The sequence below is a fragment of the Notolepis coatsorum genome (assembly GCF_963971535.1).
Source record: "Notolepis coatsorum genome assembly, chromosome: 12".
NCBI classification, from domain to species: domain Eukaryota; kingdom Metazoa; phylum Chordata; class Actinopteri; order Aulopiformes; family Paralepididae; genus Notolepis; species Notolepis coatsorum.
This window is the reverse complement of record NC_140176.1, coordinates 72,777,391-72,793,648: the sequence shown is the minus strand read 5'-3', so window position 1 is coordinate 72,793,648 and position 16,258 is coordinate 72,777,391. Positions and strand designations below refer to the sequence as shown.

Here is a 16,258-nt window from a genome sequence, read left to right as displayed (position 1 = left end):
AATTGTACCCCTCAGTTACAAAAACGTTCCTACACCCTGAACAATAGCTAATCGATGTTGAATGGGCCATAGTAATGTCAATTTAGCAATACAATTTAAAAGGTTATAGCCCTGCAAAGTAGGTGAACATCTCCATAGACAAATAGAGCTGGCAGTGATCAAACATTGATGGATATAAGCGTGGCAGAGAAAGGGTTAAGGGAGCCTACTTGTAGAGCCTACTGTCCTGACTGTGACTATAGACCCTACTGTGGTTGTTGTGCCAGGCAGGGAGGCTGTGTGCTGGAGAGCATGAATGCAAGTCTTGTGGCTAGCTTCTGATTGATGGCGAGCTAGCACCCTTTTCCCATTACTTTGAACCATGAACTAAAAAGCTTGTTATCATACAAACAAGGGACTAAACACGTTTCGCAATTATGCCACAACAATGTGGAACGCCCTACCCACAGCCGTAAAAAATGTGAATCCTCAGTGTTTCCCACAGGATTTAGTGAGACTATGGTGGTGGGTGAACCTCGGCCCCTTTAGGGGGTCCGGGGGGGGGGGGAACTTTTGTTTTTTTAAGTTTTAAAGTTAAATGCATCAATCTGGTGCACTTTGAGAGCAAAATTAAGAGGCTAGATCAGTGGTCACCAACCCGTCGATCTTGATCGACTGGTCGATCTTTGAGACTGTCCCTGTAGATCTTTCCATGAAAATTAAAAAAAAAAAAAAAAAAAAAAAAAAATTTTAGATCTTACCCTGAGAGTCCACATTACAGTTCTACTTTTGTTTTGATGTGAAAAGTGATGCTGCACTTAGCACTGACTGAGAAAGTACACATACAGTTCTACTTTTGTTTTGATGTGAAAATGATGCTGCACTTAGCACTGACTGCACTTAGCACTGACTGCACTTAGCACTGACTGAGAAAGTACACATTACAGTTCTACTTTTGTTTTGATGTGAAAAGTGATGCTGCATAAGATGACTGCACTTAGCACTGACTGAGAAAGTATACATTACAGTTCTACTTTATGAAATGCTAATTGTAAATATGTTTGTCAATGTTAATAATATGAGAAAGTCCACATTACAGTTCTACTTTTGTTCTGATGTGAAAACTGATGCTGCACTTGGCACTGACTGCACTTAGCACTGACTGAGAAAGTACACATTACAGTTCTACTTTATAAAATGCTAATTGTAAATATGTTTGTCAATGTTAATAATATGAGAAAGTCCACATTACAGTTCTACTTTTGTTTTGATGTGAAAAGTGATGCTGCATAAGATGACTGCACTTAGCACTGACTGAGAAAGTACATAATAGTTCTACTTTGGACCAAAGCATTGCATGTAATTAGAATACAGGCAAATAAAAGTCATTTAGTTTAAAGTACAATCTTGGCTGTCTTTTTCTCTCAACGCTTCAATAGGTAGATCTTGCCTTCACCAAAAAAAAAAAAAAGTTATCTTGGGCTTAAAAAGGTTGGTGACCACTGGGCTAGATCTATGATGAACTTTGTGCTCAAAACACAAAATCGACTAGACACCAGAGCATACATTTGAGCCATCAAAGAAATTAAGCAAAAGTGGTTACCTGTGTTGAACTAGTTTATTTTTTAGAAAAAAAAAAATAGACTGGATTACTATTACGACTACTACCAATACTACTGATACATCCCTATTGGCAAACTTTATTAAAAAAAAAAAAAAAAAAAAAACTATTTTTTTTAATATATATAAATCAAAATATTATATAAATATAATCAAATTGACGGAAATCCGTCTCAAGACGGAACGCTTTAATGCCTGGATGAGGTAGTTGAGGAACTACGGTATATTAAAAAAATGTCCCAAGATGTGACTCATGGTTTTATCTCACCATAGACTAAACACAATAAGGTTAAAAGCTGCACTATGGAACATTGGCACCTTGTGGCCGTGAGCGATAACTGCACATTGTTAAAAAAATAAAAATAAAACGGCAACACAATAATAAGTAACGTTGTCACATTTTATACACTATAAATGAGACTGTAGCCTTTCAAACTTTGCAGCACTAGTCGTGTGTCAGCAGGTTTCATGCACTGCTGTTAGGAGGGATTTATTTTGTTCAGTCCAACTTCGTGAATTAGATTGCTAAAGAAGTGATATTTTCACATGAAAAAGTTCCATAGTGCAGGTTTAAAGGGCGCTAATGCATTTTAAATGATTTTGACTCCAATATCTGACTGCTGTCGGGTCAAAAGCTTGTATCTCCGGTTTTGGTGATTTCCATCTGTTTAGTTGAATTGAGAAGTCTACATGTCTCACTAAAAACTCGTGTCTTGGAATATACCTGTACACCCCTCGGTATTACTATTGAATGATGTTTTTGAGTTTGCAGTGAATCCACAGCTAAAGAGATTGGTTTTATCGGGTATCACAGTAGCTAAAAAGCTGATCGCATCACGCTGGTTTCAACCGGAAAAAATGTGCCGGAAAGTTTGGTTTCTTACATATCTCGATGTGATATATCAAGAAATATCTACAGCAAGAATTCTGGGTCTCAATGAATCCAAAATGTCATTGTGGGTAGAAGTGGTGGAGAGAATAAAAGCTAGCTTATAATGGTAGTGTCTGGTTAGGAGTGAGGGATAATGGAGGTACTATCCAAGAGGGGGTCCGGGAGGGGGGGGTTCGAGCTGGAGCATATGTGTGTAGGGTTTTAGAAAATAGGTATTAGGGGTATATTCTATACTAACATTTATATAATTGTAATTTCGCTGGATATACACTGTATACGGTTAAAATGTTATTATAGACTATTTTTGTTTTATCTTGTTTCTGTACTTACATGTATTTTAACCACCTTGACTGAAAGTTTCAATATGCATTATGTGTTGAGTACTGACTTTTAATAATTTTTGTTTTGCAATAATAAAAAAAATATAAAAAAAAAAAAAAAAGTGTGAGCAGGTTTCTTTGTTTACTCCTAAAAGCCCATGAAACCCTTTCAAAACCCAATGTGCAACTTCAAAAATACATGGGGTTGGAAGATGCAGTTGAAAATGCAGTTTTGAAAAGACGATTCCTTTGAAGATAAAAGGTTTTGTCGTGACAGTAGCGTTTTTTTACTACCGGTATGTATATTGTCATTTAGATTCCAAGCAAAAAAATTATAAATGGCTGGTAAATGGCTGCTTTTTTATATAGCGCATTTATCCAAAGCGCTTTACAATTTGTTCCTCAAATTTTACCCATTCACTCACACATTCACACACCGACGGCGGAGGCGACCATGCAAGGTGCCAACCTGCTCATCGGGAGCAATTAGGGGTTAAGTGTCTTGCACAAGTACACATCGACACGCTTCCCGGGAGGAGCGGGAATCGAACCGGGAACCTCCGGATTGCCAGACGACTGCTCCACCTCCCGAGCCACTGTCGCCCCCTAGCCACTGCCGCCCAGGCCCAAAACGTACCGGTCCATGAAGGGAGGAAAGTGCTTAGAGACTTTGCTCAAGCAGATAATGTACTTGTCATCCAAGCTCTTTTTCTTTAGGTCTGTCAGCTTGTTCGCAGCAAGACTGAGGAGTGCCACGTCAGGGTTCTGAAAGAAACCAGGTTGAATTAAAACCAAGAAATACATAACATCATAATGAAATTAGTTTGGCAGAGATATGCATATTATGTTTGAAGTGTTCAGTATAAATAATTTTCAGTCATAACTAGTAATGGCTCGTCTGCCTACACGTTTTTTTTGTGTCAAAATATAGACTTTTATATTCTTCTACCTAATTTTAGCATTTAGCATTTTTGTACATTTTAGGTTTGTATATTCATTGTATATTTTGTATAGTGTTTGGTCTTTTACTTCTTTACTGAATGAAGCACAATCTCAGGAGGGTCATACAGAAACAAGCATTTCACTATAATGTACTGTACATGTGTACATCACTTGAACTTGAAACTTGAGTTTTGTCGTATTTTACTTAAATAATGTCTGGGCTTTCCTGATCTGTCCTTTTGATAAAGTAAGAGCTGTAAATATAATTTGACATAAATCACTTTACGTCACAATAGCCTCATACTGTTATATATTATGATCCTGTCACTTTGAAGGTCAACTTCCCAAAAACATGGCTCAACGACAAATTGATATTCAACATATAACTGGTTTGACATTAAGAGTAGAGAGATAATTAAGGCACTGTTATAAAGATGTCACTCTTCTCTTCCCAACAGTGTATACAACTCAAAACGTATCCATAGAAATATGATTAATGAAGGTACCAATATTTCCTGGATACCACAGTGCATCTCATGTTGCAAGTACAATCTTTTCCTCTGACTGTGTATATTACCAGGCCATCCTGCAGGACACACCGCACACAACACAGCTGACATTTCATTAAAGGAAAACTCCAACATTTTGGGAAATTAGCTTATTTGCCATCTACCCTGGAGTTAGACAAGAAGATACATTTTTCTTCTCTGTGCATGCAGTAGGAGTAGGAAGACGCGCACCGTTAGCCTAGCTTAGCGTCAGTCACTGGAAGTAGGTTCCTCCATTAGCCTAGTTCCCAACGTCTTCCTACTCCTACTGCATGCACAGAGAAGAAAAAGGTATGTATCTTCTTGTCTAACTCCAGGGTAGATGGCAAATAAGCTAATTTCCCAAAATGTTGGAGTTTTCCTTTAAGCCTTTAAGCATGCACGCGCCACTTTCACTGATTTATCTCGCCGTCAACTCAAAACGTCCCGATTGTTTGACATCTAGCCCCTTATTTTCTACTACGCACATTCCTGCCTCAGACACTGTACAGCAGCGACAGACAAAACAAAAACACAAGCAGTCACGGATTAAAAAGGGCAAGTGTCATACGTTGTCCTTTTCAGTCATATTCTTCAAGATGAGGCCAATGATCTCAGCGGCAGCGGAGTAGACTTCCTTATACCTCGTGAAGGACAAGTTGTTGGTGAGAGACTGGATGTACCTGTAGACACAAGTGAACACAAAGGATGAAAGAAATACATACATCTTTAGAATAGATTCAAATGTATTGTCATCATGTATGTGAGGTCCTGCTGTCATTGTACCATGTATGTCCGTCATACTGTGGAACTTTGGACGTTGCAGATGGATTTGGTGATTTGGTGTTTCTGATCATGAAGTGGGTACAAAGTACCAATACAAAGTCAATGCTGCAGCAGTCTCATCTCAAGAGGTGGCCAACCTTCATGATAAGATGCAACCTTCCAATGTGGAGGTGCTCTCAAAGTAGCATTGCACTTAATAGAATATATCTCAAACTCTGCCCTCTTTTCTAGATTCTCCAATGACAACTGTTGCCTCCCTTTGACAAACTTTGTTTGTCTTCAGGGTGAGGACAATAATCACATGTGAATTTCCTCAGAGGTTAGAGTGTAGGGTCGCTTGCAGTGCAGCGCCCCTGGAGCAGTTTTTGGGATTCAGTGCCTTGCTCCAAGGGCACTTACCAGATCACAGATGGAATACAACCTTCAGTCGGAGATGGGGATTGAACCAGACCTTTCGGTTACTGGCTGGCCTCTTTACCTCTAGGCCATCCTGCCTCCCCATTGGTCAATTGTATGCCCCCCACAAGTCTCTATGACAAGCGGTTAATGAGATATGAAAGGGAATGGGTAAAGTACAAGGGGCAGGGCTAACTTAACTTAGCAAGTAGGGAGATATTTTCGTCACGTGAGTGGTAACCGGTGGTTTATGCCAGCTGGCTCTCTAGTACTATTCTCACCACAACAACTACCACTTAAGTGCTCTTGAGCAAGGCACCTAACCCCCCCCAACTACTCCAATGTTTCTGTGACTATTGTACAGGGCAGCTCTGAGGAGTGAATGTGTGAAACTGTGCGAGTGTAGAGTAGAATGTTTTTGAAAAAAGAGCATTCATGCTCAGCTCATCTACCCTAGGTAAGGCACAGAATGAGCCATTAGCAATATGCCTAACAAAATGAAAAGCTTATTCAGCGAGAATGACACAAGCGGATAACACAGTATATTTCTGAAAAAGACATGTATTTTAGTTTTTTACCTGTCATATTCAATTCCACAGGATGCTTGGTAAACAGGAAGGCTGTTGGACAGAACGATACCCAGCAGCTGAAGGCCCACAGCGTTGTCTTTACTGGTTGGGTCTGTGCCACAGAAGTGCTCATATATCAGTCTACAAGGAGGACAACAAAGAGACTTAGATGGGGACATGTTTAGTCCTATGGTCTCTAACACAGTAAAAAAAAATTAACAATTCTCTCACAAATCCAAAAATTAAGAGCGTCTATAACTAATGTGATGTTATCGGGTATAAAGACTGAAGCTGCTCCGTATTGGGAGAGATGGTACAGATGACACAGAGCACCCAGGGGAATGAGTATACAGGTCTTCTGTTTCAGAACCGTACTATATAATCGATATAATTTGTACTATATAAACTCATTTGGATATAAAACTCAAACCTCTCTGGTTTCCTGAACTTTCCTAGGCCATGGCAAGATCATATTTGAATTCTTAATTTGGGTGGCGTTTCCCTTTAAAGGGAATATCCTATTGATGATTAAAATGGAATGCCACCCATTTTAAGAATTCTCCTATGTTCTTCCTGTGCCCCATAACAGTTCAGTTAGTATTTGTGAACACACACCCCTCTCTCTTAAAGGTAGAAATCAGGTAGAGAACTCTACGATCAGTGATGTCACGGGGATGTAAAACAAAGTCTCCTCTTAGGACACTCAAGATGTTTTGTTTCTGAGAAATCAGTGCCAGCCTCCTGTTAACATTTGTTAGCTATGCTAGTTCAAGTGAATGGGATGTGAAACCATTACTCTGAGTAGCTTGCAATCCATACCATAATACTTGCATAGCAGCAGTAAGAGTAAGAATACGTAATAGAACTGTGATAAACATATATCGATTCAAGGCTATCTTTTAATAGTTTATGACTTTTACTTGTAAGGCACATCCACACAGTCTTTCCAGCATTCGACCAGTGTGCGGATAATCTCCAGGTTGTGGCGGAACACGGGCCTCTTGGGGTGGAAGCAATGTCTCATCAGGAATTCCAAGAGGCGGTTGGCCAGCACCTCATCTCTGGTGTTCCCCTGGAACACAAAGATCTCTGTGAGTCCACAACTTCCACTGCTTCTAAGGATCAACTTTGATGGAGCCACCTGTCTAGGACTTGGCTATATACAGCATAAACTCTGTCTAGGACTTGGCTATATACAGCATAAACTCTGTCTAGGACTTGGCTATATACAGCATACACTCTGTCTAGGACTTGGCTATATACAGCATACACTCTGTCTTGGCTATATACAGCATACACTCTGTTTAGGACTTGGCTATATACCGCATACACTCTGTCTAGGACTTGGCTATATACAGCATAAACTCTGTCTAGGAGTTGGCTATTGACAGCATAAACTCTGCCTAGGACTTGGCTATATACAGCATAAACTCTGCCTAGGACCAGCATAGTTCCTGGAGTTCCTGTGGCCAAAAGTGTGGGGGTGGTAAGGGAGGTACCCGCCATGTCCACTAGGAGGGCATCACTGAGCAGAAGTTGCACCAAACCTCTCCATTAACATTTTCTGACTACTCAAAAGCTTGGATTTGTGGTAACAGGGGTTTTGAAGCTCTTTATTATTTGACTTTTCTGTTTTGCAACGTTTATAAATAACGCAGGAACTACAGCTGCAAATTGCTGTCCCAGACTTTAACATGGGGATATACAATGTAAAGTATTAAGTGTCCAGAGATGGTGCATTGTATAAGACCCTCTCCACCTCTGGAACCACAAGTAGCCCTGCTGCCCTGGGATCGAATCCCACCAGAACCCCCCTCATGTGTCTCCCTCTTGCTGTGTTCTGTCTCCATATAAGGGCAGAAGGCTGCCCACAAAGATTAGTCTCAGGAACCTTTGGGCTGGCCAAGCTGGTCCAGGAGAGCACAGTGACCACGATGTCCACAACCATGAAATGGATCCCTTCTCCGCCATTGTTCCCCGAGACCACCAGCTGTAAGAGCGGGCCGAGCCACTGCTTGGCATATGGCCGGAACACCTGTAGAGAAAATAAAACAATAAAAACATTCAGCTTAGAGGGGACGTGTTGGGCGCCCCAGTGGCGAACCACATAACGCGCTGAGTCGCGGCACGGCCGACCCGGGTTCGGTTCCCGGACGCGTCGAATGTCTTCCCCCCACTCTGTCTCCCGTTCCTCCTCTCTCTCTCTACTGGACTGCCCAGTAGTAAAAAGCGATAAACGCTAAAAAAATAAATCTAAAAAAAATAAAATAAAAAGGGGACGTGTTATGTATCTTTTCAACAATTGTATACGACACTTCCTTGAATGTGTAGAACATGTTTGTTAAAAGTCCTTTACTAAAACTAAATAGTCTAAATCTAACTTCCATTATTTATTTATTTGGTGGGTGTAGCAACACAGCAACATTTTAAATTAATAAAATTATCCCACATCCAAAAGTAAAAAAAAACACTTTTACGAACTGGGCAGTACATTAGGTAGGCAGTGTTCCTGGCTCCAAAAGGCATGGCTAATCGATCATTTGATTGTCTCCCCTTGTGACATTACAAAGGGCAATACTTCTGAACAGCTTGTTAGGCCTGTTAATCTGAAGACCCTTTTCCATAGTATGTCCCCTGTAAAAGAAATGTTCTCCATTCACTTTTAATTGAGGAAGTGGATTTTATTCAACATTTTAAAAAGTGCTTTACAAAGGTTCTTATATCCTGTCTGTAAAGCTCTGTACGTGAGCTGTGGTTTCAGTTTCTATTTAGAATTGAACTGAATACAGCAAAGTGAAGATCTACGAGAACACCTCACTGACGCATTCATCTAATTGACTAATCGACTAAAGAGTAATCCAGGACATCCCTAATTGTCTCTATTATCGGGGGCTGCTACGTGGCGTAGTGGGCAAGGCGCTCGCCACGAATGCTGAGACGCTGGGCTCGCCTGTTCGAGCCCAGCGCTCCACATTGCTTTCAGTTTAGCTGGTCGTTCATACTAATACACATTGGCCGTATTAGGGGGTGGGAAACTGATGGGTGGGGATCGGGCGTTGTGGACAGCGACTCCTACAGGTCGGTTGGTGCGCCTGCGCAGTAGAATCAGGAAGTGTCGGGGGCAGCGTGAGCCTCCCACGCGTTACTCCTCGCCACTGAGAGATCGAGCTGCGCAGGTGAAAAGATGCGACTGCTGTTACCTCAAGTACCGGAGGGGACTTGTGCTATGTATGACTTAGTCCACATTGCAGCCGGCTTGTGGGAGGCAAGAAACAGCGTTCGTGACAGGGGAGGGTTGAATTGGATGATACGAAATTGGGATGGGAGAAAATATAGAAAAATGGGAGAAAAAGTCGATAACATTTTTTTTTTCTCTATTATCATGTGTGAGGGGAAGGCTAAGAGAATTATTAAGGACTCGAGCCAACCGAACAACTGCCTCTTTGAACTGCTGCGGTCAGGCAAGCGATACCGGAGTCTTAAGGCGAGCACGGAAAGACTCAGAAGAAGCTTCTATCCCCAGGCCATCAGGCTGCTAAACGAACAATAAACACTATGCAACAACCATCAAATGCACACAGCACACACACCCACACGCACACACTCACTTAAACAAACAACACACTGCAGCACCCACTCTCCACACTTTAGATCACAAACACACTTTATATTTATTGATAAAGGATTTGCACTACAACTCGTACACCTACTGTAAATTGTACCTAAATTGCACCTCATCCCATTTCTGCCTTGCACTATATAGTATTGTATATTAGTACACTGCACAGTATTGTATATTATATGGTAACTCAGTTACGTCTATTCTGCATCGAACATTGTACATATGTCTATACTGAACACTGTGACCTCATTTTATTTTTACTTCTAATTTACATGCTATAATACGTTATTTTATTTCATACTTATCTTGTCTTGCACAGTCTCTGGAGCGCAACAGTAAGAAGCATTTTGTATAAAAGTATTCTGTACTTCTGTATGACAACTATTAAAGAAATTTGAACTTGAAACTTGAACTTGAGTGGATGGAAGGACGAGAGTTTCACCTCCTCTGTGTTGATGATCAGCTTTGAGATGAAGAGGCGGATATTGAGGGGCGTGGCCGGATTGGCCAGTTTTCCATGGAAAAACTTCATCCAAGGTGGGAGGTCACTGGGCACGGCTCCCTATTCCACAAAGAGGGGAAAGAGTTTTTTTTCCTCATGTTGAACTTGTGCCTGGAACCAGACTCATCAATTATGTCGTAGACGTTTAATAGTGAAAAGACATATACAAGGTACATGTAGGTGAAATGAGCTTGTTGAGAGGAGTGTTTTCCAGTGGCCTCCTGGGAGAACACTCAGGGAGAGAAGCGGACACTCAGCTGAAGAGTAGAGGGGTGGGGGCTGTAGCCGCCTGGGTCTCACCAAGGTAGTCTATTTGCCATCCCATAGAGCCCCATTGTGAACCCGGAAATTTCGGAACCACCAAAGTTTTATGATGGATATGGATAGTACGGGTCCCCAGCACTCAGAAACTGCCGGATGCTAAGTTGTAAATGTTGGGCAACTTTTTTTATTTGCATAATTAGCATAAATCTGCATAATCGCCTAAATGGACAAATCTCAGAAACTACTTGATCAATTTCAACAATGTTGGAGTTGTTTTGGGGTTTATTCAGGATGCTGAATCCATTTATGATACTTAAGAGAAGAAATTTATTTCAAAATTGCTATATTTACTGAAATTTACCAAATTTCTACTCATTTTGGTGCCATTTTTTATGAATTTTCAGTTCATAAATGTTTCAGAAGATGCTGAATTTATAGATCATTTTCATGAAAAGTTCAATTGTAAACAGAATGATAATAATAATAATAACTTTCATTTGTAGAGCGCCTAATGGGGTACTCTAGGCGCTTATGCTTGGTTACTGGGGTAACTGCTGCAGGTGAGCTCTGCCATGAGTCCACGTGGCAGCAGAGCAGTTTGTTGCCACAACTAGAAACTATTCTACTGGATTTTTGTATGTGACTGTTACCTTATAAAATTTCCTCAGAACCCCAGTTCCTAGCCTTGACTGAGACTTCAGTGTGCTAATCGTTAACGCAAAACTTCCAAGTGAGTAGTGGCTAATTTGCACCATGATCTCATTCCTACTGTGGCAACGAGCAACTGCAGCTGCAGCAAATACAGACCCCTGATTTTCAAGGATTGTTGTTTCAATGCAAGTAAGTTGAGAAAATATAAACAGATACACAAACTGTGGTTTTATTACTATCCAATAACAAACACTGAATATAATATGATCACAAGCTGTCAGATGGCTAATGTTAACCCTAATAGCTTACTACAGTAAACTAGCTCTACAGTAAGCTAGCTCTTAGGGTTAACGTTAGCCATCTGACGGTAACTAATGTTAATGCATATGTTAGCAATGTATGTCATGTAGGGGTGTAACGATTCGACCTCACTATGATTAGATTCGATTACGATTCTTCAGGCAACAATTCAATGCATCATGAAATCTCTTCATTTGACCACGATTTGATTCGATTAATTTTCTATCAGTTAATTCCCCCAAAAAATTTGAAAACACAAATGTGGCTGGGGGAACTGATTCACTCAGCATGAATGGACAATAGGTCAACAAAAACAATACACACAAACAAAATCTTTTTAAAGATTTTTTTTTCCCCGATTATAATCGATTCTAACATTTTCAAATCGATGCAGTTGAATCGTCACATTAGAGTCGATGCATTCCGATGCATCGATGAATCATTATACCCCTAATGACATGAATGTGTGATTATTACCTAGCCTCGCGTCACCAGGCTCTATCCCTTGTCACACAGAGAAGCATCAAGTTTGATTCTAAATATTGTATAGAGTATTCATATGGTACTTTTGCTCTCCTTAATGTAGAATTGTGTGATAGAAGATCTGAGGCACTGAGGCAGAGAGAGACCCAAAAGGTAATGCAAATACCAGTCAAGTTCCAGTCAAGATACCAATAACATGGGAAATACATGTTTTCATTGGAATAGTGAACAGCCCGTCCGAAATGTACATTCTGGCAATGTATCCATATTGCTCTGTAATGTAGAGTGTGTGGTAGTGCAGAGACGGAGGATACAAATAGTGCATTCTTCTTTTGTTAATTTCAGATTGACATGTCAAGGAAGAAATGCCTATTCGAGCCCTGTGATGGCAAGGACAATGACTTCAAGACATCTGGACCAAAAGGCATTACAGCTTTGCTTCAGAGGAGTGAAGAGCTTGACGATTCAGCTACAACTGAGACTTTATCGAACATCATTTCTACCCATGGTGTGTCAGCCTCTGTAGTTTGTCACAAATCATGTTATAGCTCATATACCTCTAAATCTAGAAAGGCAACCAAACGCAAGCTCAGCTCATCTGATGGTCAGCTAGGGAAACGTATGTCTCGTTCTCATGCCTTTGACTTTTCTAAACAATGTCTGTTTTGTGGTATCATTTGCGAACCCAAAGACACCAAACACCCTGATAGATGGAAGCCAGTGAAACAATGCCGGACTGTTGAGAGACCAGGAATGCAATCCTTCAAAAACATCATCTTGTCTAAATGTGATGAGCGCCAGGATCAATGGGCTGAGGAAGTGGCTCTACGGGTAAATGCCGTCCTGGACCTGCATGCAGCTGATGCCCAGTATCACACCAAGTGCTACGATGACTTCAAGAGAGTTTCCTCAAGTGCAAGTTCCCAGTGCAGACCGTTTGATAGCTATTTAGCTGCTGTCATTGACCACATGAATGCAGACAAGTCATCAACCTGGACAGTGTCAGAGTTACATGATATATATGTAGCCAACTCCGGGCACCTCTGCAGTAAGCAGATGCTATCTAACTTGTGTGACTTTTATGGCGATGCTGTAGCTGTCATGAGGGTGGAAGGGTGCCAGACTATTGTTGGTTTTAGACATTCCATGAGTAAGTCACTCAAACTGGTAAAACGAGAAAAAACCACTGCCGCTGATGAAGTTATCACCAAGCTTGTGAAGAGAGTGCAAGCTGAGGTGCAGAATATTCCCTTGTACCGTGAATATGACCTTGGCAGCTTCCAGCATGACAAGATCATACAAGCCACAAGTCCATCCCTTTTGAAGTTTGTCTCCTGTCTGGTATCAAAGGAAGGAAAAGTGACCAAACCATCACTTACACTCGCTCAGTGCATCCAGCAGCACATCAGTGGGTGCTGGAATCAGACAACCCTGGGGCTTGCCGTAAGACTCCACCATAAATATGGTAGCGCAGAGCTGGTCAAGAATCTTAACGAGCATGGCATTGTCACCACCTACGATGAAGTCATACGGTTCCGGAAGTCAGCTGCCAAATATGCTTCAGAGGACCCAGAGAAGTATCTGCGCACAGTTGGAGAGGCAGATTGGCCCCATCCACAGTTGGGGTGACAATTTTGATCTTGTGGTCTTCACACCGAACGGTTGCCGCACGACTCATGCCATGGCCACTCAGTTTGTGCAGAATCCTGCAGGTATTCTGTTCCCTGGAGGAGCCACTCCTGGTGGTGGGGTCGTGTCACTAAAACTACCTCGTCTGACAAAGCTTGACGCTGGGAAACTCTGTCTGGCTCACAAGAGCAGTTTTGTGATCGAACATTACACAGGCCCCAAGAAGATGACACCACCAGCTCTGAAAGAAGTCCCAAGAACTGATCCCTCTGTTCCAGATGTCGTACTTGTTGATGCATCGCAACTCATCTACCACGTGGTGTGGCCATCATCAGGCACCGTTGCTGACCTCGCAGCTGGCATGCGGCACTGGCTTAAACGCTACAACACTCAAACATGTGTCATCTTTGACCGCTATGAGCAAGTGTCTGCCAAAGACCATGAGAGGCAGAGACGAGCTGGGAAGAGCTCCACAGAGTACCACCTTTCAGTGACAACTCCTCTACCTAGTCGTGAAAAAGTGATGAAGAACAAAGCTAACAAACGGAGACTGGGTGAGCTTCTGTGCACACACAGTATAGGAGATCACATCACAATGGTTAGTAGAGCAGACAGCATTGTCACACATGACGAGGCCGATGTCTCCCTGATCTCATACATGCTGGATGCCACCATCAGTGGAGCTAAAACAGTCCGCATTCTCAGCGATGACACTGATGTGTTTGTCCTGATGGTCTACTGGTGCTGGAAGAGGGACATCACCTGTCATCTACAGATGGAGAGATGGGATGGGACTGTCCTAAACATAAATCTGACAGTAGAAAACCTTGGTGAGCAGTGTCACTCCATCCTGGCTATCCATGCTCTCTCCGGATGTGACACCACCTCTTATCCATGTGGGAAAGGAAAGGTATCTGCGCTTAAGGCCATGACAGCAGTATCTGGTGATCTGCTTCACATCATTGGAGAGGAGGGAACTACAGATTCACAAATCACAGAGACAGTGAAGAGTTTCTTCCTGACTATACAACCAGAGAAGATCAGCATCTCTCAACAATGCCAGATATGAAATCTACCGAAAGCGCAAAATCCCCCCAGCACTGAAGACACTGCCTCCGACAGACCTTAACGCTCTTCTCCATGGACGACGTGCCCATCTACAGGTGCTGCTTTGGAAAGCAGCAGACCGCCCAGACCCACCAGCTGTGGACATCACAGAGTTTGGATGGAACAAGAAGGAGGGTGAAAAGGAGGGAGAGGAAGTCATCATGCCTGTCCTGGATGGAAGCCCAGTTGCTCCGCCTGCCCTCTTGGAAATGATTAGTTGCAACTGCAAAGCAGGTTTGAAGCCATGTTTAAAAGCAAAGTGCAGCTGCGTATAGCTGCAGGCCTGGCTTGTACCAACTACTGCTTCTGTAAAGGCAATGACAGCACATGTTGCAACTCACTGACACACTCGCAGCAAAAAGAAGATGACATTAAAGTAAATTCAGAGGAAGATGAAGACAGTGGGGAGGAGTTTGATGATGAGGAGTTTGATGATGTGGATTCAGAGTTCTGAACACGGTAGCCACTTTCTGAGTGAGAAGTAATTATCAACTACTATGCAGTAGGAGGAAGCGCATATTGTTATGTTGTGGCCTATATGCTTGAGTAATGTAAATACCTTTCTTTTGTTATTTCTGTTTTATTAAGCTATGTTATTGTACACCAGTTGCATGTTGTACCAGTTTTTGTTTAGTTTTTCCAATTAGCTGTGACGTTACAGGTAGTAAATAAAAGAGCGGATGCCCTTCACATCTGAGTCTTTGTCTTGACAACGCAGATCTTTATACACCTGCCTATCTACTGTACTATGACAATATGACATTACCATATGAACTATTTGGGGTCAGTAGAGATATTGTGAATACATAATGTCTGTGCTGTCCAAATGTAATCATTTCAGTGTCCTCTAAAACTTTCTAATTGACTGAAAATGCACAAAAATTGCACAAAAATTTGTTGAAATTTTGTAAATTTTTGTAAATATTGCAATTTCATAACTCTTGAGTATCACCAATGGATTCAGCATCCCGAATAACCCCCAAAACCACTCCAACATTGTTGAAATTGATCAAGTACTTTCCGAGATTTGTCCATTTAGGCGATTATGCAAATGTTTGCTAATTATGCAAATAAAAAAAATTGCCCAACATGTTAAACTTAGCATCTGGCAGTTTCTAAGTGCTGGTGACCCATACTATCCATATCTATCATAAAAGTTTGGTGGTTCCAAAATTTCCGGGTTCATCGTGTTGGCAAATAGACTAAGGTGTTAGATATAAGCTATTGTTTTGATGCTCAAGCAGCTGTATCTTGGCGACCATTGGAGGAGAAGTTGGTGTCCCCAAATAGACTTCAGGATATTGTGTATATACCAACATATCAATTAAACAATGTAAATTAAGATTTGGCCCTTTAATCACACATGTGATCCAAACTTGGCGTGACACTCAGAAAGTGGGTACAAACCGCCATCAATGGCACACGCATTCCCCTCTATTTAATAACAATCTTCTCCTTATTGAACAACAACCTATTAGGTACCCTAGATGGGAAAAGAAAGGTATCCACACATTGGGGGATATCTTTGATAACTCTGGCCTCCGATCTTTCCAGGATATATCCAACGGATATGATCTCCCCGGAACCTCCTTTTTCTTTTATTTACAAATAAGAGCAGCTCTGAAGGCTCATGGCGTGCCATGGGATGCTCCACTAGTGCATCACCGCT

General features: G+C 41.7%; 1 protein-coding gene across 1 annotated transcript in view; it reads right to left on the bottom strand.

The window, feature by feature from the left end:
* prkdc (protein kinase, DNA-activated, catalytic subunit) overlaps positions 1–16,258 on the bottom strand; it is a gene marked incomplete at its 5' end in the record, with an annotated part of 219,814 nt that overhangs the window by 124,216 nt on the left and 79,340 nt on the right. Inside the window, 6 exons of the mRNA XM_084325881.1 lie at positions 3,449–3,576; positions 4,852–4,963; positions 6,041–6,172; positions 6,952–7,103; positions 7,923–8,066; positions 10,096–10,215. Coding sequence (XP_084182007.1) covers positions 3,449–3,576; positions 4,852–4,963; positions 6,041–6,172; positions 6,952–7,103; positions 7,923–8,066; positions 10,096–10,215 — 788 coding nt within the window. The remainder of the gene's footprint in view (positions 1–3,448; positions 3,577–4,851; positions 4,964–6,040; positions 6,173–6,951; positions 7,104–7,922; positions 8,067–10,095; positions 10,216–16,258) is intronic.